Source organism: Haematobia irritans, chromosome 3 (genome assembly GCF_050003625.1).
Source record: "Haematobia irritans isolate KBUSLIRL chromosome 3, ASM5000362v1, whole genome shotgun sequence".
NCBI lineage: Eukaryota > Metazoa > Arthropoda > Insecta > Diptera > Muscidae > Haematobia > Haematobia irritans.
In genome coordinates, this window is record NC_134399.1 from 62774194 (window position 1) to 62791055 (window position 16862).

At 35.9% G+C, this 16862-nt stretch overlaps 1 protein-coding gene across 1 annotated transcript; it reads right to left on the reverse strand.

The window, feature by feature from the left end:
- Nucleotides 1-44: 44 nt before the first annotated feature.
- mxc (multi sex combs) lies at nucleotides 45-16775 on the reverse strand. Its single transcript, XM_075299439.1, has 5 exons — nucleotides 16423-16775; nucleotides 16191-16355; nucleotides 15471-16105; nucleotides 8335-13499; nucleotides 45-1045 (listed from the first exon to the last, which is right to left on the reverse strand). Exons 1-5 carry the CDS (start codon nucleotides 16466-16468, stop codon nucleotides 889-891), a joined length of 6168 nt encoding a protein of 2055 aa, XP_075155554.1. The 5' UTR covers nucleotides 16469-16775; the 3' UTR covers nucleotides 45-888.
- Between the last annotated feature and the right edge of the window lie 87 nt (nucleotides 16776-16862).

A 16862-nucleotide genomic window follows, 5' to 3' on the forward strand; every position in this document is an offset into this window, starting at 1 on the left:
AAATCCCTACTACTCCTACTTCCATAATAACAAATAACACTGTATAACAAAGAGATTCAACTTTGGAAATGTGTGTATAAATTCCAATTCCAAGTTTATTTTATTTATTCATATTCTTATAGTCAAAGGTGAAATTACTGGTATATCATAATGAGTTTACAGCTTATTTTAGTATTAAAAAGTTATCGTCTTATTTTCAGACATTGCCGAGTAAATAGTAAATGATAATACAAATTTTGAGGATTAATTTAAAAAGTTTTATTTTCTTTTAAACATCTTCAATTTTGTTTTTTGTACAAAAGATAATATACATTTTCCAAAATTTTTCCATTAACGATAAATAAACAAACTTAAACGAAATTAAATTAAATTTTATATAAAGGGGGTAACGTATTAAAAAAGAGGGTTTAAATCAACATTCCAACAATATACAATTAAACAATTGGAAATACTTTTTATTATAGTAACTTTCAATTGACATTTCTATGGCAATTGCATTAATAAACGATAAACGAATATTTCACTTATAAAAATTAAGGAAATATTTTGCTATGCTCGTAGCGATATATTGGAATGAAAAAAGGTTGTAAGAGATTACTGCTTATAAAAGTTTATATCGACGTTTTAGATATTTTAGTACATAAACAATATTTCTTTGTTGTGGCAGAGGCAATTCATCAAAGCCTTTATGAGAACGAACTTTTTATAGTTATTTACATATTTCTTATGTATATCCATATTTATATATAAACGAATAATAGATACAACATGCTTATATGATAATGAATACAACAAATTAACATTTCTTATAAAAAGAAAATACCATATATAATTAATGTTAACATTGCACTTCCTTCAATGTTGTTTGAAAATTTCCATTTTCAAGATTTAAGTGCCGTGTAAGTGCGATAATATAGACTCTATATCTTCGATTTGTAATTTTTCATTTTCATTATTTGCTTCATCAACGTTTTTCTGTCGTGCTAAGCGTTCATCAGATGTCTTCACAGATGATTTGACATTGTTCATAGCTTTAGATTTTGATCTGAAATGACAAACAAGAAAGGATTTCATTAACTTATTTATCTACGATTAATAAGTTATTAAACAAGCTGTGTAAAAGGTAAATTGAAAAGTCTCTGGCATACAGATATAGATGCTACAATATAGTTTACGCGGATCACCGCAGTCGTTATCGAATTGTTTCTACTCGAAGTTGAACACGATAGGTAGCATGCTATCGAAAACGAAGTATGTAGTGATTTTTGAGCAAAAAAAGGTAAACAAAAGAAACAAGAAGTTGGTGAAAATGTAAGTATATTCTATTTTGGCAAAATACATTTAAGAAAATATAATATTACTATGCAAGTAATAAAAAAACTTATTTTTTCAAGAACATATTTAAAAGCTTCTTTTGAAAGACGAAAACGTCTTTTAAATCTATGGATGTTAAAAACACTCACTTCAAAATAGAATCACTTACTATACTTCAGGCAATAATAAAGGACTGTTTTTTTTCAGGAATAATTGTCCTTATTAATGCCACTTTGTACTCATCCTCTGAATCCGAAGTCGAAGAAAAAACACTTGGATTCATTATAATATGTTTACACATATATTTTAATGCACAAAAACAATATAAATTTCCCAGAAATAACATATATTGATCACAAAAACTTATTTTTAAAATTCACTTTGCTTCACATTTGCTTCCAATTTCTTATTACCATATGTTTACAGCAATATAAAAAAAGTAGTAGCGAAAATAAATTACGATCGAATGCCGTGATCCATGTTTCTCGATACGAAACAGAACTCGATGACGAATGCGGTGATTTGGCCCCTGTTCGATTTTGTTTTGTTAGGTGTAGTGGCACTTCACATCACAGTACGATAATTTAAGTTACAAAAAAATAATTGTATTGGTCGGAAGGGGTCGGATAATGGGCGTTGGGTCCGTTTGTTAAAGAAGGACAAAAACATAATGGGAATTTCCAAAGTGCACCGATCCATTTTTCGGCTGATGTGGAATTTGCCATCAAATATGAGTTTGTATTGCTCGCAAAGTCTTTATATAGACAAAATAGTATAGGAAAAGTTCAAGTTTCTTATGTTTTTTTTTTCTTTTTTTCAAATGAAATTCAAAATATTGAAATACCCACATCTGAAGAATTAATGTGATATGCAGTGGATGCCTTAAAAAGATGGCTTTCAACCGAGGACAAGGCCATGTAAAATGGATTATTACTAATCCGGTTTTGCACCACTTCCGGGCTCAAACACAAAATTTTCGTTTTTATTATCACCAAAAAAAAAAATAATGCAAATGGCTCCGGAAATAGTGCAAATTGGCACAGATGCTATAAATTCAACATGGGTTATCATAGGACGGATGATTTCAACGGCAATTTCACCAAATTTACATTAAGGTGTGATGCGAATTTAGTTTTGTATGTGAATTAAAAAATTATAATTTACCAAAGCTCAAATACTTTCGAATATTCGTACTTATAGTAGAAGGGATTTCGCACTTTTATTCGATAAAATATTATTTTATACCTTTTTATTAATTGCTAATCGTGTCTGTTATGGTACACACATGTATCGTTTTGGTGTCACACTTAAGAGGTGTTCTGGACTACATTTTTCCTGTGTGTGCCAAGTGTACAGCTATTTTATGCAGTTAGAATATTTTTAGCATAAATAAATAACAGATTTGAAACTTTAATATTTTGCACATTGCATATGGCACGAAATACGATTTTAAAAAAATCTAAAATTTGAACAATAATTTCTTCTGGCTGGTGTATATGTTTATTTCTTATTCCAGTCTACTTTATTTTTACCGGCAAAATATGTTTAGTTTATAATTTCTGTCTGCAAATAAAATGCATTGCAGAAAAAATCAGCTGTACATTTTTCGATCCGAAGTCCGAAAAAAGTTCACACGTGTGAGTCAGAACAACGAACAGCCTATTTCTGATATCCGAACGAAAGCAATTACGAATGAAATCTGGACGAAAGTGAGTGACTACAGCACACATTCGCCAGGATGTGGGTTTCTCTAACTACCTACCCTTCGGTTCGTTCGCATCGCTTACGTTAAGGCCTGGTTATGCATCCAAAAAAAAAAGGGGAATGACTGCGCACTGCAAATAAACTAAAACATGTGAATTATCAAAGTATGTCTCTATATTTTCTTGGTCTATGTTGATATAAGACAGCCCATACAAACGATTACCCAACGTTTGCACAACGTAAGCGTGTCGTAAGATTCAGAAAAAAACAAGTAAGGAAAGTCGACTATATTATATTATTATATATACCGGGGCCGACTATATTAGACCCTGCACCATTTTGTAGATCTAAATTTTCGATACCATATCAAATCCGTCAAATGTGTTGGGGACTATATATATAAAGGTTTGTCCCAAATGCATACATTTAAATATCACTCGATCTAGACAGAATTTGATAGACTTCTACAAAATCTATAGACTCAAAATTTAAGTCGGCTAATGCGGCTAGGGTGGAACACTATCTTAGTAAAAAAATATGGGAAACATTTAAATCTGAAGCAATTTTAAGGAAACTTCGCAAAAGTTTATTTTATCGCTCGATATATATGTATTAGAAGTTTTGGTAAATTAGAGTCACTTTTACAACTTTTCAACTAAGCAGTGGCGATTTTACAAGGAACATGTTGGTATTTTGACCATTTTTGTCGAAATCAGAAAAACATATATATGGGAGCTAAATCTAAATCTGAACCGATGTCAACCAAATTTGGCACGCATAGCTACAATGCTAATTCTACTCCCTGTGCAAAATTTCAACAAAATCGGAGTTAAAAATTGGCCTCTGTGGTCATATGAGTGTAAATCGGGCGAAAGCTATACGAGGGCAGTTTGGAAACTTCTTAGCCTAGCACAAAAGGCGCGGTATAAACAGAAAAAAGTTAAGTGTTTTGGAAACTTCCATCTCTGTTATGAACACATGTTAAATTTTGTTTCGATCTGGCAAATCCTTCATATATAAACAGGTGTTCAAAAAAGACCCATCCGCAATTTTTTTACAATGGAAAAATTTGAAATGCGTGCCGCCATTAAATATATACATAAAAAAGGTTTATCGGGACAAGAAATTCATAATGATATGGTGAATGTGTTAGGTGAAAGTGCTCCTTCATATGCAACAGTAAATAATTGGGTTACTGAATTTAAACGTGGTCGTACAAGCATTGAAGTGGACGTCCAAAAACAGCAACAACAATAGAAATTGTAGCCAAAGTGCATGATATGGTATTAAATGATCGACGAATAAAAGTGCGTGAAATTGCTAATATCATGGACATCTCAAATGATCGAGTCCATTTAATTTTGCATGAAGAACTACAGATGAAAAAGCTTTCTGCAAGATGGGTGCCGCATTTGTTAACAGTCGTTCTGTTTGTTAACATTTGTTCTCAAGCTTGCTTGGATCGTTTTAAGCGAAATAAAATGTATTTTATTCGTCGTTTCATAACTGTTGATGAGACATGGATGCACCACTATACTCCAGAGACAAAAGAACAATCCAAACAATGGACTGAAGCTGGAGGAAGTGCCCCAAAGAAGGCAAAAATAATTCAATCGGCTGGTAAAGTTATGGCAACGGTTTTTTGGGACTTCAAAGGTATTTTTATTGATTGACTATCTGCAAAAGGTTACAACAATAAATTCAGAGTACTATTGCAACCTTTTGGATCAATTAAATGTACAAATTCGAGAAAAACGTCCTGGCTTGCAACACAAAAAAAATAATTTTTCATCAAGACAACACACCAGCGCACAAGAGTGTTTTAACAATAGCTAAAATCAACGAATTAAAGTACGAGTTGCTTGACCACCCACCTTATTCTCCTGATTTAGCTCCCAGTGATTTTTACTTGTTCCCAAATCTAAAAAAATTCCTTGGTGACAAGCGTTTTACCTCAAATGAAGATGCAATTACAGTTGTAAACCACTATTTATTTATTTATAGAATTGCTAGAAAAGCGTTGGACTAAGTGTATTGGGAGCCACCGTGGTGCAATGGATAGCATGCCCGCCTTGCATACACAAGGTCGTGGGTTCGATTCCTGCTGCGACCGAACACCAAAAAGTTTTTCAGCGGTGGATTATCCCACCTCAGTAATGCTGGTGACATTTCCGAGGGTTTCAAAGCTTCTCTAAGTGGTTTCACTGGAATGTGGAGCGCCGTTCGGACTCGGCTATAAAAAGGAGGTCCCTTGTCATTGAGCTTAACATGTAATCGGGCAGCACTCAGTGATAAGAGAGAAGTTCACCACTGTGGTATCACAATGGACTGAATAGTCTAAGTGAGCCCGATACATCGGGCTGCCACATAACCTAACCTAACCTAACCTAAGCGTATTGAAGTTTCAGGAGATTATATTGAAAAATAAAATATTTTTGAAAAACGAACTATTCTCTTTCATTGATAGGCTAAGAAGTTTCCGAATCGCCCTCGTATATGGGAGATATATCTAAATCTGAACCGATTTCAACAAAATTGGACACGCAAAGCTACAACGCTAATTCTACTCTTTGTGCAAAATTTCAACTAAATCGGAGCAAAAAATAGGCCTCTGTTATATGAGTGTAAATAGGGTGAAAGCTATATATGGGAGCTATATCTAAATCTGAACCGATTTCAATAAAATAGGCACACTTGACTATAGTACTAATTGTTCTCCTGGTGCAAAATTTCAAGCAAATTAGGGTAAATCTCTGGCTTCTGGGGCCATATAAGTTCATATCGGGCGAAAGATATATATGGGAGCTATATCTAAATCTGAACCGATTTCAATCAAATTGTGCACACTTGACTATACGACCAAGTGTTATGTTTGTGCAAAATTTCAACCAAATTGGGGTATAACCCTGGCTTCTGGGACCGTATTAGTCCATATCGGGCGAAAGATATATATGGGAGCTATATCTAGATCTGAACCGATTTCAATAAAATTTGGCCACTTGACTATAGTACTAATTGTTCTTCTTGTGCAAAATTTGAAGCAAATTAGGGTAAAACTCTGGCTTCTGGGGCCATATAAGTCAATATCGGGCGAAATATATATATATATATGGGAGCTATATCTAAATCTGAACCGATTTCTTTCAAAATCAATAGGGTTCTATTCTGAGCCAAATTTGAAGTCGATTGGACTAAAACTGCAACCTAGACTTTGATTACAAAAATGTGTTCACGGACAGACGGAGATTGCTATATCGACTCAGGAGCCCACCCTTAGCATTTCTGCCAAAGACACCATGTGCCTATCTCGTCTCTTTCTGGGTGTTGCATACATATGCACTAACTTATAATACCCTGTTCCACAGTGTGGCGCAGGGTATAATAAAAATTTACGTGTCGTTGTCGTATCAGCTGATCAAAAAACAAGCGTCATTGCAGTATTGTGTTGTTTTCGGTTAAAATGGACGATGAGAATTTAATATTGTTCGTTAAATTCATTTTATATGTAAAAAAAAACTTTTTTCTGCCAGTTCTCGATAGTTTGTTGGTACGTTTTTTCAAGTTGGCTAATTGCCAAAAAATCATACGTTGCCGTTAAGTTACGGTTACGCTATATTTTTATATGCATAACCAGGCCTTTACTGTCAAAAAAGTTGAAAAAGGCCCATACATTTTAAAAATTATTTTCCATAAAATTTAATCTGGCATCGCCGTTTATTTGGTAAACCAGAGAGAATAAAAATACAAGAGGACGAAACTGTGAAGCGAAACTGCGTCAGTAGGTGGCAGTCATGAGGAAAATTTCTCTAATATCATGCAGTTTTTGTCGGCACTTCTTTCAAATATCATACAGTTTGCGTCGGCGTCACCCAGTTCAGTTCTCTGCCGACTTTACGAAACGTAAAGAAAATAGGATTTAAAACTTGCTTTGTAGTAACAAATGTTCTTTTTTAAAATTTTTTTCATTCCATTAAATTTTTTGGCAGACAATTTGAAATTAAACTGCCGATGCCTTTATAAAAAATTTATCAACAGAATGCCTTTTTCTACAAAACGAAAGGTTTGTGCAAAGTGAGAGGATTTGGCATTTCTGTTCGACAAAATGCAAACGAATGGAGTTAGAGGAACTCAATTGTAGTGGTAACGTTACGTTTTCGTTCGCATTGATTTTCGTCTCACTTGTCGTTTAGATAGAGCTTAGAGAAACCCAAATCAGCTTATATTCGTTTTGTATGCGAACGAAGAGTAGAATTCGGATATCAGAAATAGGCTGTAACTTTTTGTTGAGAGAGGTGTGAATAATGTGGTAAGCAGTGCGGTGAGATCCAGAACAACGTTGGAATGTTTTTCCAACGTATTTTAAATGAAAACAGACCAAATTAATCCTTAAAAATCGGAAAAAACTAGTTATAAAAATGTAATTAAAAGAACTTCCTTGGTTGTTAAAATAAAAAACAAATTTGGGAGTACCTTTTTGGAAGTGTTGTGCCTTTAAAACAACTTCCATTACGTTAAGATTTACATCATGGTTTACATGTAAATCTTAACATCCTTCTACAATAAGAATTTACGAAAATTTCAAAGAGCGTTATTTATCTGTATCTCGCATTGTATAAATACTATCGGATTCCGCTAGGCGTTTCGTTCTAAAAAGATCTTCTGCGATTTTGTGATTGAGAAAATACATTATATTTTGCAGTTGTCTTCGATGAAAGCAAGTCGATCGGCTGAAAATGCGACTAGCATTTATGATCCTGATACTGTAGCAGTTAATCCCAATTTATGGCAGGAAAGCCAATTTTAAAATACATGTAGTTCAAAAATAAATACTTTGAAAAGAAACTATGATAGCCATTTTATTGTTTTTATGAAAACCGGTTGAGCCGTTAACGTCGGTTATTAGTTAAAAAAATACCATCCACCGGTTTTGGAAAAAAGTCCGGGTTTTGAAAACCGAGAAAACCCGTCTTTCAAAAAACTAGGATTGAACCCATGACACTGTGTATGTAAGGCGGGCATGCAAACCACTGCACCACGGTGGGAGCCACCGTCTCTTCTACTTGAAAAGATTCCAATAATATGCGAGGTGCTTTTGTATTTTAGTTCTGATAATTGCTTGATAGTTTGGCGGCAAGTAGTGGATGCTGATGAGGAATGTGGTAGTTCCGATTTCGAAATCGTCCATCTAACCATTTTCCAATCTAAAGGGCTTTGCCCAAATCAATTTGAGAAACATAGTTTTGCTCTGTAGTTTTCTCAACGCATTGTTTTAAGCTGAAAACGCAATAATGAGTTTTATTTGGGTGAAAAACTTACCCTTCTTTTGAAACTGCCTTTTCTGTACGTGACACAACACCAGCCGTCTGTACCGGTGTTGAGGTAGCCCCTGGTGTTGCAGCAGTAGTAAATGCTTTCAAAGAAACAGCTGCTATTTTGGTATTCGGCACTGCCGCTGGAACTGTCTTTTCATCCGCAGTAGAAGTTATACGTACTTTACGTTTCTTGGGAATATTCCTTACGGGCTGTGGTACCGATTTAGCCGTTGACAATGTTCGATTCACCGGTGGACATGAATATAAGGTTATGCCTTCAGAAACACTCCAAACATGTTTATTGTTTTCGTCGATAGCTACAAACATTTGAAAACTGCATAAACCGTTTGGTGAGTCTGAGGGTGGTGGTGGTTCATCTGGGCCTTGGTAGGTACAGTGTACAAAGTGTTTGGTGTCTGTCTCATCGATTGTACAGATATCGCAAGAGTCAAATGGATCTTCCTCGGATGTTTCCTCCACATTTTCTTGGTCGATATTCGGTTCAACAGAGGGTTTAAGATTTTTACTTGGACTATGACTTTTGACTTTTTCTACATCTTGTGCCTCATCTAGCTCTTTTTCAGCCACATTGTCATCTGCACTTCTATTATTTTTCGATTGTTTTGTTTGTAACATGGCATTGGCGGCTTTTATGTGTATCTTTGGTTTTATGCTGGATGCCTGTTGTGATGTTTCTTCCATTGAGTCCTCTTTCCTTTCATTTAACTCACCTTCCGATCTAGGATCCAACACAATATTCTCTTTTTCGATTTTCTTTGAAACTGTCTTTTTCTTGGTGGGAGCTCGGGCAACTTTTGACTTGGGTGCAGCTTTTGCTTTAGTGGCTTTGGGACTTGTCTTTGCTTTAACGGCTTTGGATTCTTGAGTTTTCTTCGTTCTAGTTTTCTTTGGTTTCGTAAGACTGGGTGAAACCTTTACCGTTGCTATTGTCGGTGAGATTGGACTATCCTTGGATTTATGTGATAATTCGGCTAGAGTAGTCGTTGTACTATGTGAGTTTATTTTGCCAGGCGAATGAACTGTTTTGAAAGCAAGCGGCGTTCGAACAATATTCTTATTTGCTTTCCGTATAGTTTTCGTTACCGGTCTCGCATCTATTGGTAAACATTTTCTTTGAGGAGTTCTTCCGGAAGCTGACGATATATTCATTTTGGGATTCTCTTTATTTTCCGGGGTTTTTGGAATTATAGTCTTTTGCTCTGTAGTTGTCTGTACAATCGCATTATCATCTGCGATAATGGACGCCTCAAGTTTGCATTGTATTTTGGGTTTTTCGGTCTCTGGAGTTTTGGGAGGGTGTTTTTTAGCAGAAAGTCGAAGAGCAGTAAGAACATCTATTGAACGTTTTTCATCTATCGCAGTAGTTGTCACCGTAGTTTGCGTAACTTCAAAGCAAGCTGGCCTTCTGCCTTTATCCCGCATGGCATGTATTACGCGTGAAGCTGCAAGAGCTGCAGAAATATTTGGCGCGGAACTAGAGCATGACGTAGGCTTTTCATGGCCTATTATGGACGAAGCATCACGTTTTAGTTTTTCTTTCATACGTTCTCTCTTCATTTCCAGTTCCTTAACCTGACGGATCCTTTTTTCGGCAGACTTTAGGGGCAATGTGACTTTGATTGTAGATAAATTTGCTGACGTTCCCGACACTGGAGGCACTGCTAATGAGTCTTCAACTGGTACATTTTCCTTGACTGGCGTTAGCCAACTCCTAACCGGATATCGAACTTCTCCATCGATGTTAACCAACTGTGAGTTTTCATTATTGTCGGAGACAACGCATTTTTTCCATTCCTCATCTTCCGTGCTAGATATTTCAGAGAGGTTGTCCAAGTCACTCAACTTTTTCGGTGTTTTTACTTCCAAAACAGTCTTTGATTTTGTGGAAGATTTCGAAGCTGACGAACGCGTAGAATTTGATGAATTCGACGAGGAGGATGAACCGGAGGATGATGAAGAGGAAGATGTTGAGTTCGAATCTTCGGCAGCACTTATTTCAGGTAAACCTGAAGCCAAAGTATAATGTGGATCAATTTTTGCTGTTTCTATGCTATCAACAGCCTCGCAGCCAAAGGATTTAACTCGTTTCAAAACAATTGGTTCCACCTTAAGTTTCTCTACTGGTATTTCCACTTCAATTTCTTGATTATTATCTTCTTCGCTTTCTGGCTTGGTTGGTGATCTTATTTCGCCCTCCTCTCTTTCGTCGTCGTCGTCTTCAGTTCGATCGGTTTCATCATTTCGCTCTTGTTGCAATGCTTTTTGAGCAGAGTCTCTCAAGATTTTATCGATGTTGCGATCTAAATCTTCACTTTCATCTGGCTTATAATACGACCCACCACCCGAAGAATATTCTGTACCCGTCACACTACGAGGTGTTGCAATTTCTTTCATTCCAAAAGGAGTGAAACGAAAACCAGGTGTAAGAGCGCTCAGCATGGGTGTATCCAATTCACTTTTAGTCAGTGAGCCAAATAAAAAAGACGTAGAAGCAACCATTTCATCCTGGGGATTTTTGTTTTTACCTGCCGGCGTTTCTAATGAAGGAGCAAATATACCTGGAGTGGGAGGTATACCCGTTGAGGAAAAATTTGAAATATTGGGATCTTTATATGGGGTCTCCAATAAGAATGCTATGTTACTGGTACGCTTTTCCCTTTCCAAAACTTCATTTACATGACATATTGTATGTGTAGCATGGATGGCTTGTGTGTGTGGTGCACCACCAACCGGAACTGGAAAATCGTTTGGTTTCAATTCTTCAGCACTTTCTACATGAGCTGCATTCGATGATGGCTCTACCATATCTGGCTGTATGGAGTTTTCGTTCCTTGCCCTGTTACCATAAACCTTCTTCGGGTTTTCCTTTTTATTCTCTTTAATTTTGGAATTTTTCTCTTTGGTGGTTATCGACGTTTTTTGAGGCGTAGGGATTTTTATTGCAATATCTTTTGCTTTCTTTCCCCCCCTTCTACTTGGGGTCACTTCTTCAATATTGTCCATAGCTGCATTATTCTCTTTCTCTACTTTATCACATGCCATCGCTGCTACTTCAATTCCTCGGGAATCTGGACAAGTTGACGGATGTTCTGGGACAGAATCTGCCGCGCCAGTTACATTTGCTTCTTGTGATTCATTTAACAATTCTCTTGACATTTCTAGTTCTTCAGCTTCTTCGGCCATTTCTTTTTCTTTGCGCTTTGTTGCTGCTGGCTTTTTACGGCGTATACGTTTTTTGGTGTTCACTTTCTTCACTGGCTTCAAAACAGTCATTTTTGAGTTAAGTTCACGTAGACGCACATCGAGGTCGATATTCGAGGAATTTCTGGCCTTCATCCACTCTTGTAGCATGAACATTTCATACTCTTCACTTCCTGGTGGTGGAGCATTGATTTCGTTTTCTTTCTCATTCTTCTCGGCCGATATGTCATCCTCGTTCTGTGACTTCGATAATTGCCGTTTACAAGCTCTAACAGCATTTTGTCTGGTTTGTTTCCGTTTTGGCGTATTTTCTGGGGCATTGGTTATTTGGTTTTTGCATGCGTCTGTGATTGTGGGTTCCGACACTTGTTGGGCCTTAACTGATGAAGAAGAGTGTTTGTTAATAACTGTTTGATTACTGCTCTCTTCAGTAACAAACAGATGTGGAACACTACAATTGTTGGCGCTCTCGTTCGCAGATACTGACGTTGAGTCCTTGACATTTGAATCGTTTGTCGATATGGCAGGAAGAATTTCGACATTTTTTATTATAGGTTTTTCTGAAGCGCTTAAAACTTCAGCACTAATAGCTTCCTCCGGTATTGGTTTGGGTACAGACCTCTGGACTGCTCTGCTAAGTGTTTCTCTCCTTGTTGACAAAGGAGTTGCTCCTGCGCCAGTGGCAGCAGTAAATTGCGGTCCTCTGGGGGAAAATGTAAGGGTTCGCACATGGGATGCTCGTTTCCTCGGTGTGGAAAGGCTCCGGTAAGCTTTTGTATTAACAATACCACTGGTAGAAGGTGTAGCTTTTTCCGCCATTAATCTTGTGTCCAAGGAACCCGGGGGTCCAGTGTTACATGTTATGATATCTTTGTGACCCACCACTGCAGCAGCTTTCTCTATCGTCTGATGACTTGCCTGATTGTTTTCAGCTGGATTCATTTTTTGACTACTACCAAGAATTATAGAATTTGGTGGTAATTGATCAGCCGTCACAACAATGGGTTCCGGTAAAGGAATCTCAATACGTGATGCATCCATATTGGCAATATTACCTGGTTGCAATTGTTGTGTAACAATTTCGTTGTTAATGAGAAAAGGAAAATTAGCTAAGAGGCCATCATTGGTCAGATACAAAGGCAATGTTAGCTGACCAGTTGTAGCGTCAAAGTAAACCTGTTCATCACCCGTTTCAGCAACTACACCACTGGTGGATAGTTGATTTATTATATTTTCGGCCGTAATATTGCCAATAGATGGCTCTGGATGTTGTTTCTGGGCGCTATCATTAGAATTTAGAACTATCAATTTGGAAATAGAAAAATTGGGATCGATCAACGATCCAAATGAATTATTTGCAGTAATTGTAGGAGGATCTTGAGCAGAACTTGCTCCTAAAGTTGATGCATTCGCGGCCGCAACTGCATTTCTAATAATCAAAGGTGTTCTAGGTGGAATTTCAATAGTTTGTGATGTATTATTAACAATATCTGCAGATTGCATTTGAACTCGAGGCTGCACCACTGCCGATTGGGGTCGTGTTGGTACTAAAGGTGGTGGTTCTGTAGACGTAAAAACCGGACGTCGCCCATCCGTTCTTCCCAAAAATTCCGCATTAGTTGGCCCAAGATCACATTGAACTCCAGCTGATTGAACAATAGGTTTATTAGATGCTTCAACCACCTCATGTATAATAGCGTCAAAACTAGGATCTTTTTCTGTGACATCCAAAATATTCTTTATCATTTGGTCAAGTAATTGACTTGAGCTAATACCAATTTCATCGTTAGTAATCTCATTTGATATAGGAACGGAAGTCTGGGGTTTTGTGGTTGGTAGAGATTTCGTTTGTTCAGCTTTTGCGGATGAATTATTCAAAGCTTGATTAATGTTTTCAACTAATTTTTGTTGAAATTCTGGATTTTCTAAAATGGCTTGTGAAATTTCCTTAAAGAACAGAAACAAAAGTAAGAAAACGATTACGTCAGAAAAAAACATTACACTTTCTGCTTTTAGCATTAGATGACATAAATAGACTTGCAAAAAAAAAACGAAACACCATCATCGACATAAAAAAGGAAAACTAAATACTGATCCATCATTTTAAAAATAAATCATTTTCATGTTCCATATGAATCGAAAGACAGAAAAATTAATAAAGGACCTTTTGGAAAGAAATAATCTGATAAAGTGAAGCCTGGCCAAAATCGTATATGTTCCAAAACAAGCCCAGATAATAATGAATTTACCCATATTGAATTAATATTTTTGAAGCATTTACACCATTATTTTCATCTTGTGAACTTATCCATTATGTCACAGAGCAAAGAACTGGTGTAAGGAAAAATTAATAAATATAACCAGACGAAGAAGGCTATTCACCTTTGAGAAAAGTAAATCAACATTTTTAACCGAAAATCATTATTAGTGTCGCAGAGCAACGGCAAATTTATTTATGATATTTTACAAGATATTCGAAAGTCGTATTTCATCTTTTATTGTGAGTACCCAACCCGGAAGTGGTGCAAAATAGGCGCAGGAGTGATGAGTTTAACATGGACTTGTCATAGGAGAGATGTCCAAGCATTTCAACAGCCATTGCACTGGATGGCTGTTGAGTGTAATGTAATATAAAATTCTGTGATATTTTTACCTAATAAGTATTTGGAACGTTTGATCTCAAATACTTTCAAAAATTCGCAATTTTTCTAGAAGGGATTCAGTATTTTTCTTGACAAAGTTTTAATAATTTATACCTTTTTTTAATCATTACCCTGTTTTTTAAAGTATTTGAAAAAAAAGAAGTAAAAAATATTAAAAAAAAATACTAAAATAAATCAAAAGAATCTCCCTGGTAGTTAAAATAAAGAAATGCTTTGGGAGAACATTTTTGGAAGTGTCTTTAATATGTGGCTTTAGAATAAACTTCAATTTTTTCACATTCATTTCAGACAATTCTTTTGCAAAATTTTAACATCCTATTTACAATATAACTCCCAATATTGGATTTAAAAATGTTTGTTTGTGTGGCCACTATACAATTATGCCCAAATATATCTCCGAACCAACTCCAGCCAAAATAAAATAAACCTACTTCATTTCCCGGAGACTACATCACTGTTCTGACCAATTGCATACCTACGTATTATGAACCGTTTGAAAGAAGACAGTGCGCTCTAAATTAAACAAAGCGTGTCAGAGTTTGAAGAGGACTAAAAAACTGTACAATGGGTTAAAAAAATATTTGATTCTTCAGACTTCAATTTTTGTTTTATTTATTATTTTTATTTTATTTATTTTAACTCTAAATAAAAAAAATTGTTTCCGCTTGTCCAATAAATGTAACATGTTGAATGAAAATCTCAATTTTCAATACCCGATTGATTAACCCGATACCCGATTCTAAAATATTACGTTTATTGCTTTGTGAAGGCATGAAACATTTCCTCTATCAGTTTTCAACCGCAAAGCTAACTTGCTAGCCTCCGGTTATCTATAAAAATTCTGAATAATAAAATATAATGGCTTAATAAAACATTTTCTGAATTGGCTTAACTATGCTATTATAAAATATCTCCATGCGTGAGCCATCTATCCTAAATCTTGTGATGTCTTGGTAATAGTGAAAGAAGATACGCATTATGCATCAAGTCGCAAAATTAATAATAAAAAAAGCATACCCTATTTCCATATATAAATGTAAATAATCTATATTCAAGCTTATTTGGTACCCTCAACTACATGTTCCATGATCTGCAATATGCCCAACAAACCATACACTAGTTTTGATTCATTTTTGGTGGTTAATGCAACATATTACAATTTGTCGACATTGGAAATGCGTTACGAAAAAATATTATATTTTCTAGTTAGTACACAGTATTTTACGTTCTTTAAAAAATCATCTTTTCAGCTTACCGGTAGTATTGGACCCCTCAGTTTGTCTCTGTCTTGAGATCTGCTACGAGGAGTGGACTCTTTTGTAGGTTTTGCACCGTTAAACAAGTCATTCCCATTCAAATCATCATCCCCTATTTCCTCTGTTTCATCATCACTTTCTGTTGTTATATCCTCATAGCTGGAACTTGACCATTCTTCGTCGTCTTCATCCTTGCCATATTTAGCATCGATTTTCTTGGCAGCGGTGCAAGGCGATAAACGTAGAAACTGCTTTCGACGCCGGTGTCTTTGTAATGATTTTGAACTTAGAAAGCAATACGGTTCAACCATCTTTCGCTTTTTGGCATAATTGCCCAGGCGGCTAGATGGCGATCCTTTTGTTTTGCTGTCGACATTCTCATCGTTATTTGATTGATTGGTATCACAAGTACGTTTACGTTTCCTACCAATGTTATTATTTTCCTTATCTGAATTAATACTATTACTGGTATTTGGACCTGCCGTTGCTGTTTGCAAGTCGGTAGCGGTATCGCCTTCAGTAATTTGTTCATGTTGGCATTCACGGTCCAATAGCTTGCAAACCTTTTCCGATAATTTAAGTCGTTGAAATTCGAATCGAAATTCATTGTTTTGTTTGGCGGCTTCTTGGTCGACTGCAATTGAAAAAAAAATATATATCCAAAAAGGATATAAAAACAACTGTACATCACCGAAATTCCCATGCATCGAGCGACTCACCTTTTCTAGTTATTTTTACGTATTCACAAATAATTTCTTCTAATTCAGGATAGAATGAATGTGTTTGCAAGCCATGCTTATATGCTGAAAACTCTTGTTTCAAATATGGCGATGTTTTACAGAAGATGTGATGGGCTCTCTTGAGATTTTGTGATTTCAGGTAATCTATGTGATCATGGACAAGAGAGCGATAATGAAAAGGATCCTTGTGGAGATACCCCTTACAACTTACCCAAAACAAGGCGCGCAATATCGCTGCTCAGTACCACAATTTCCATGTTTCAAGAGCTTAATTTGATTTTTAACTTAACAATAAGTGTCGTCTTTTAAACATTTATTCCAATGGAATTTCACACCGCATTGTGTTACACTTCTAAATTTTTATGCATGAAACTTCTTTTTCACAATTCACACACAATATTTGAGAATTCGGTGTTTCGGGAAATTAATTCGAGTTTCTTATTTTGGCTTTATGTAATGAATAAATAATCACAAACTCTATGAATATAATCTTGTAGAAAAAGAATATATTTTTAATGCCAATTGGCGGCGTTCTTCTGTTGGCGTCCCTTTTCTTTATGCTTTTTGCAATGACAGACAGATGTTTGTGTTTGGGCATTTGCCAGGGTTTCCCAGCTTTATATTTAAACACGCCAAATAGTACATTCTACA

Bases quoted from the DNA above. Each gene is read 5' to 3' on its own strand.
- mxc (XM_075299439.1), bottom strand. From the start codon at position 16,468: ATGGAAATTGTGGTACTGAGCAGCGATATTGCGCGCCTTGTTTTGG. The intron at 13,500-15,470 runs GTAAGCTGAAAA...CTGTTCTTTAAG, and splicing joins TGAGGGGTCCAATACTACCG to GAAATTTCACAAGCCATTTT. The intron at 1,046-8,334 runs GTAAGTTTTTCA...TTGTCATTTCAG, and splicing joins AAGGCAGTTTCAAAAGAAGG to ATCAAAATCTAAAGCTATGA.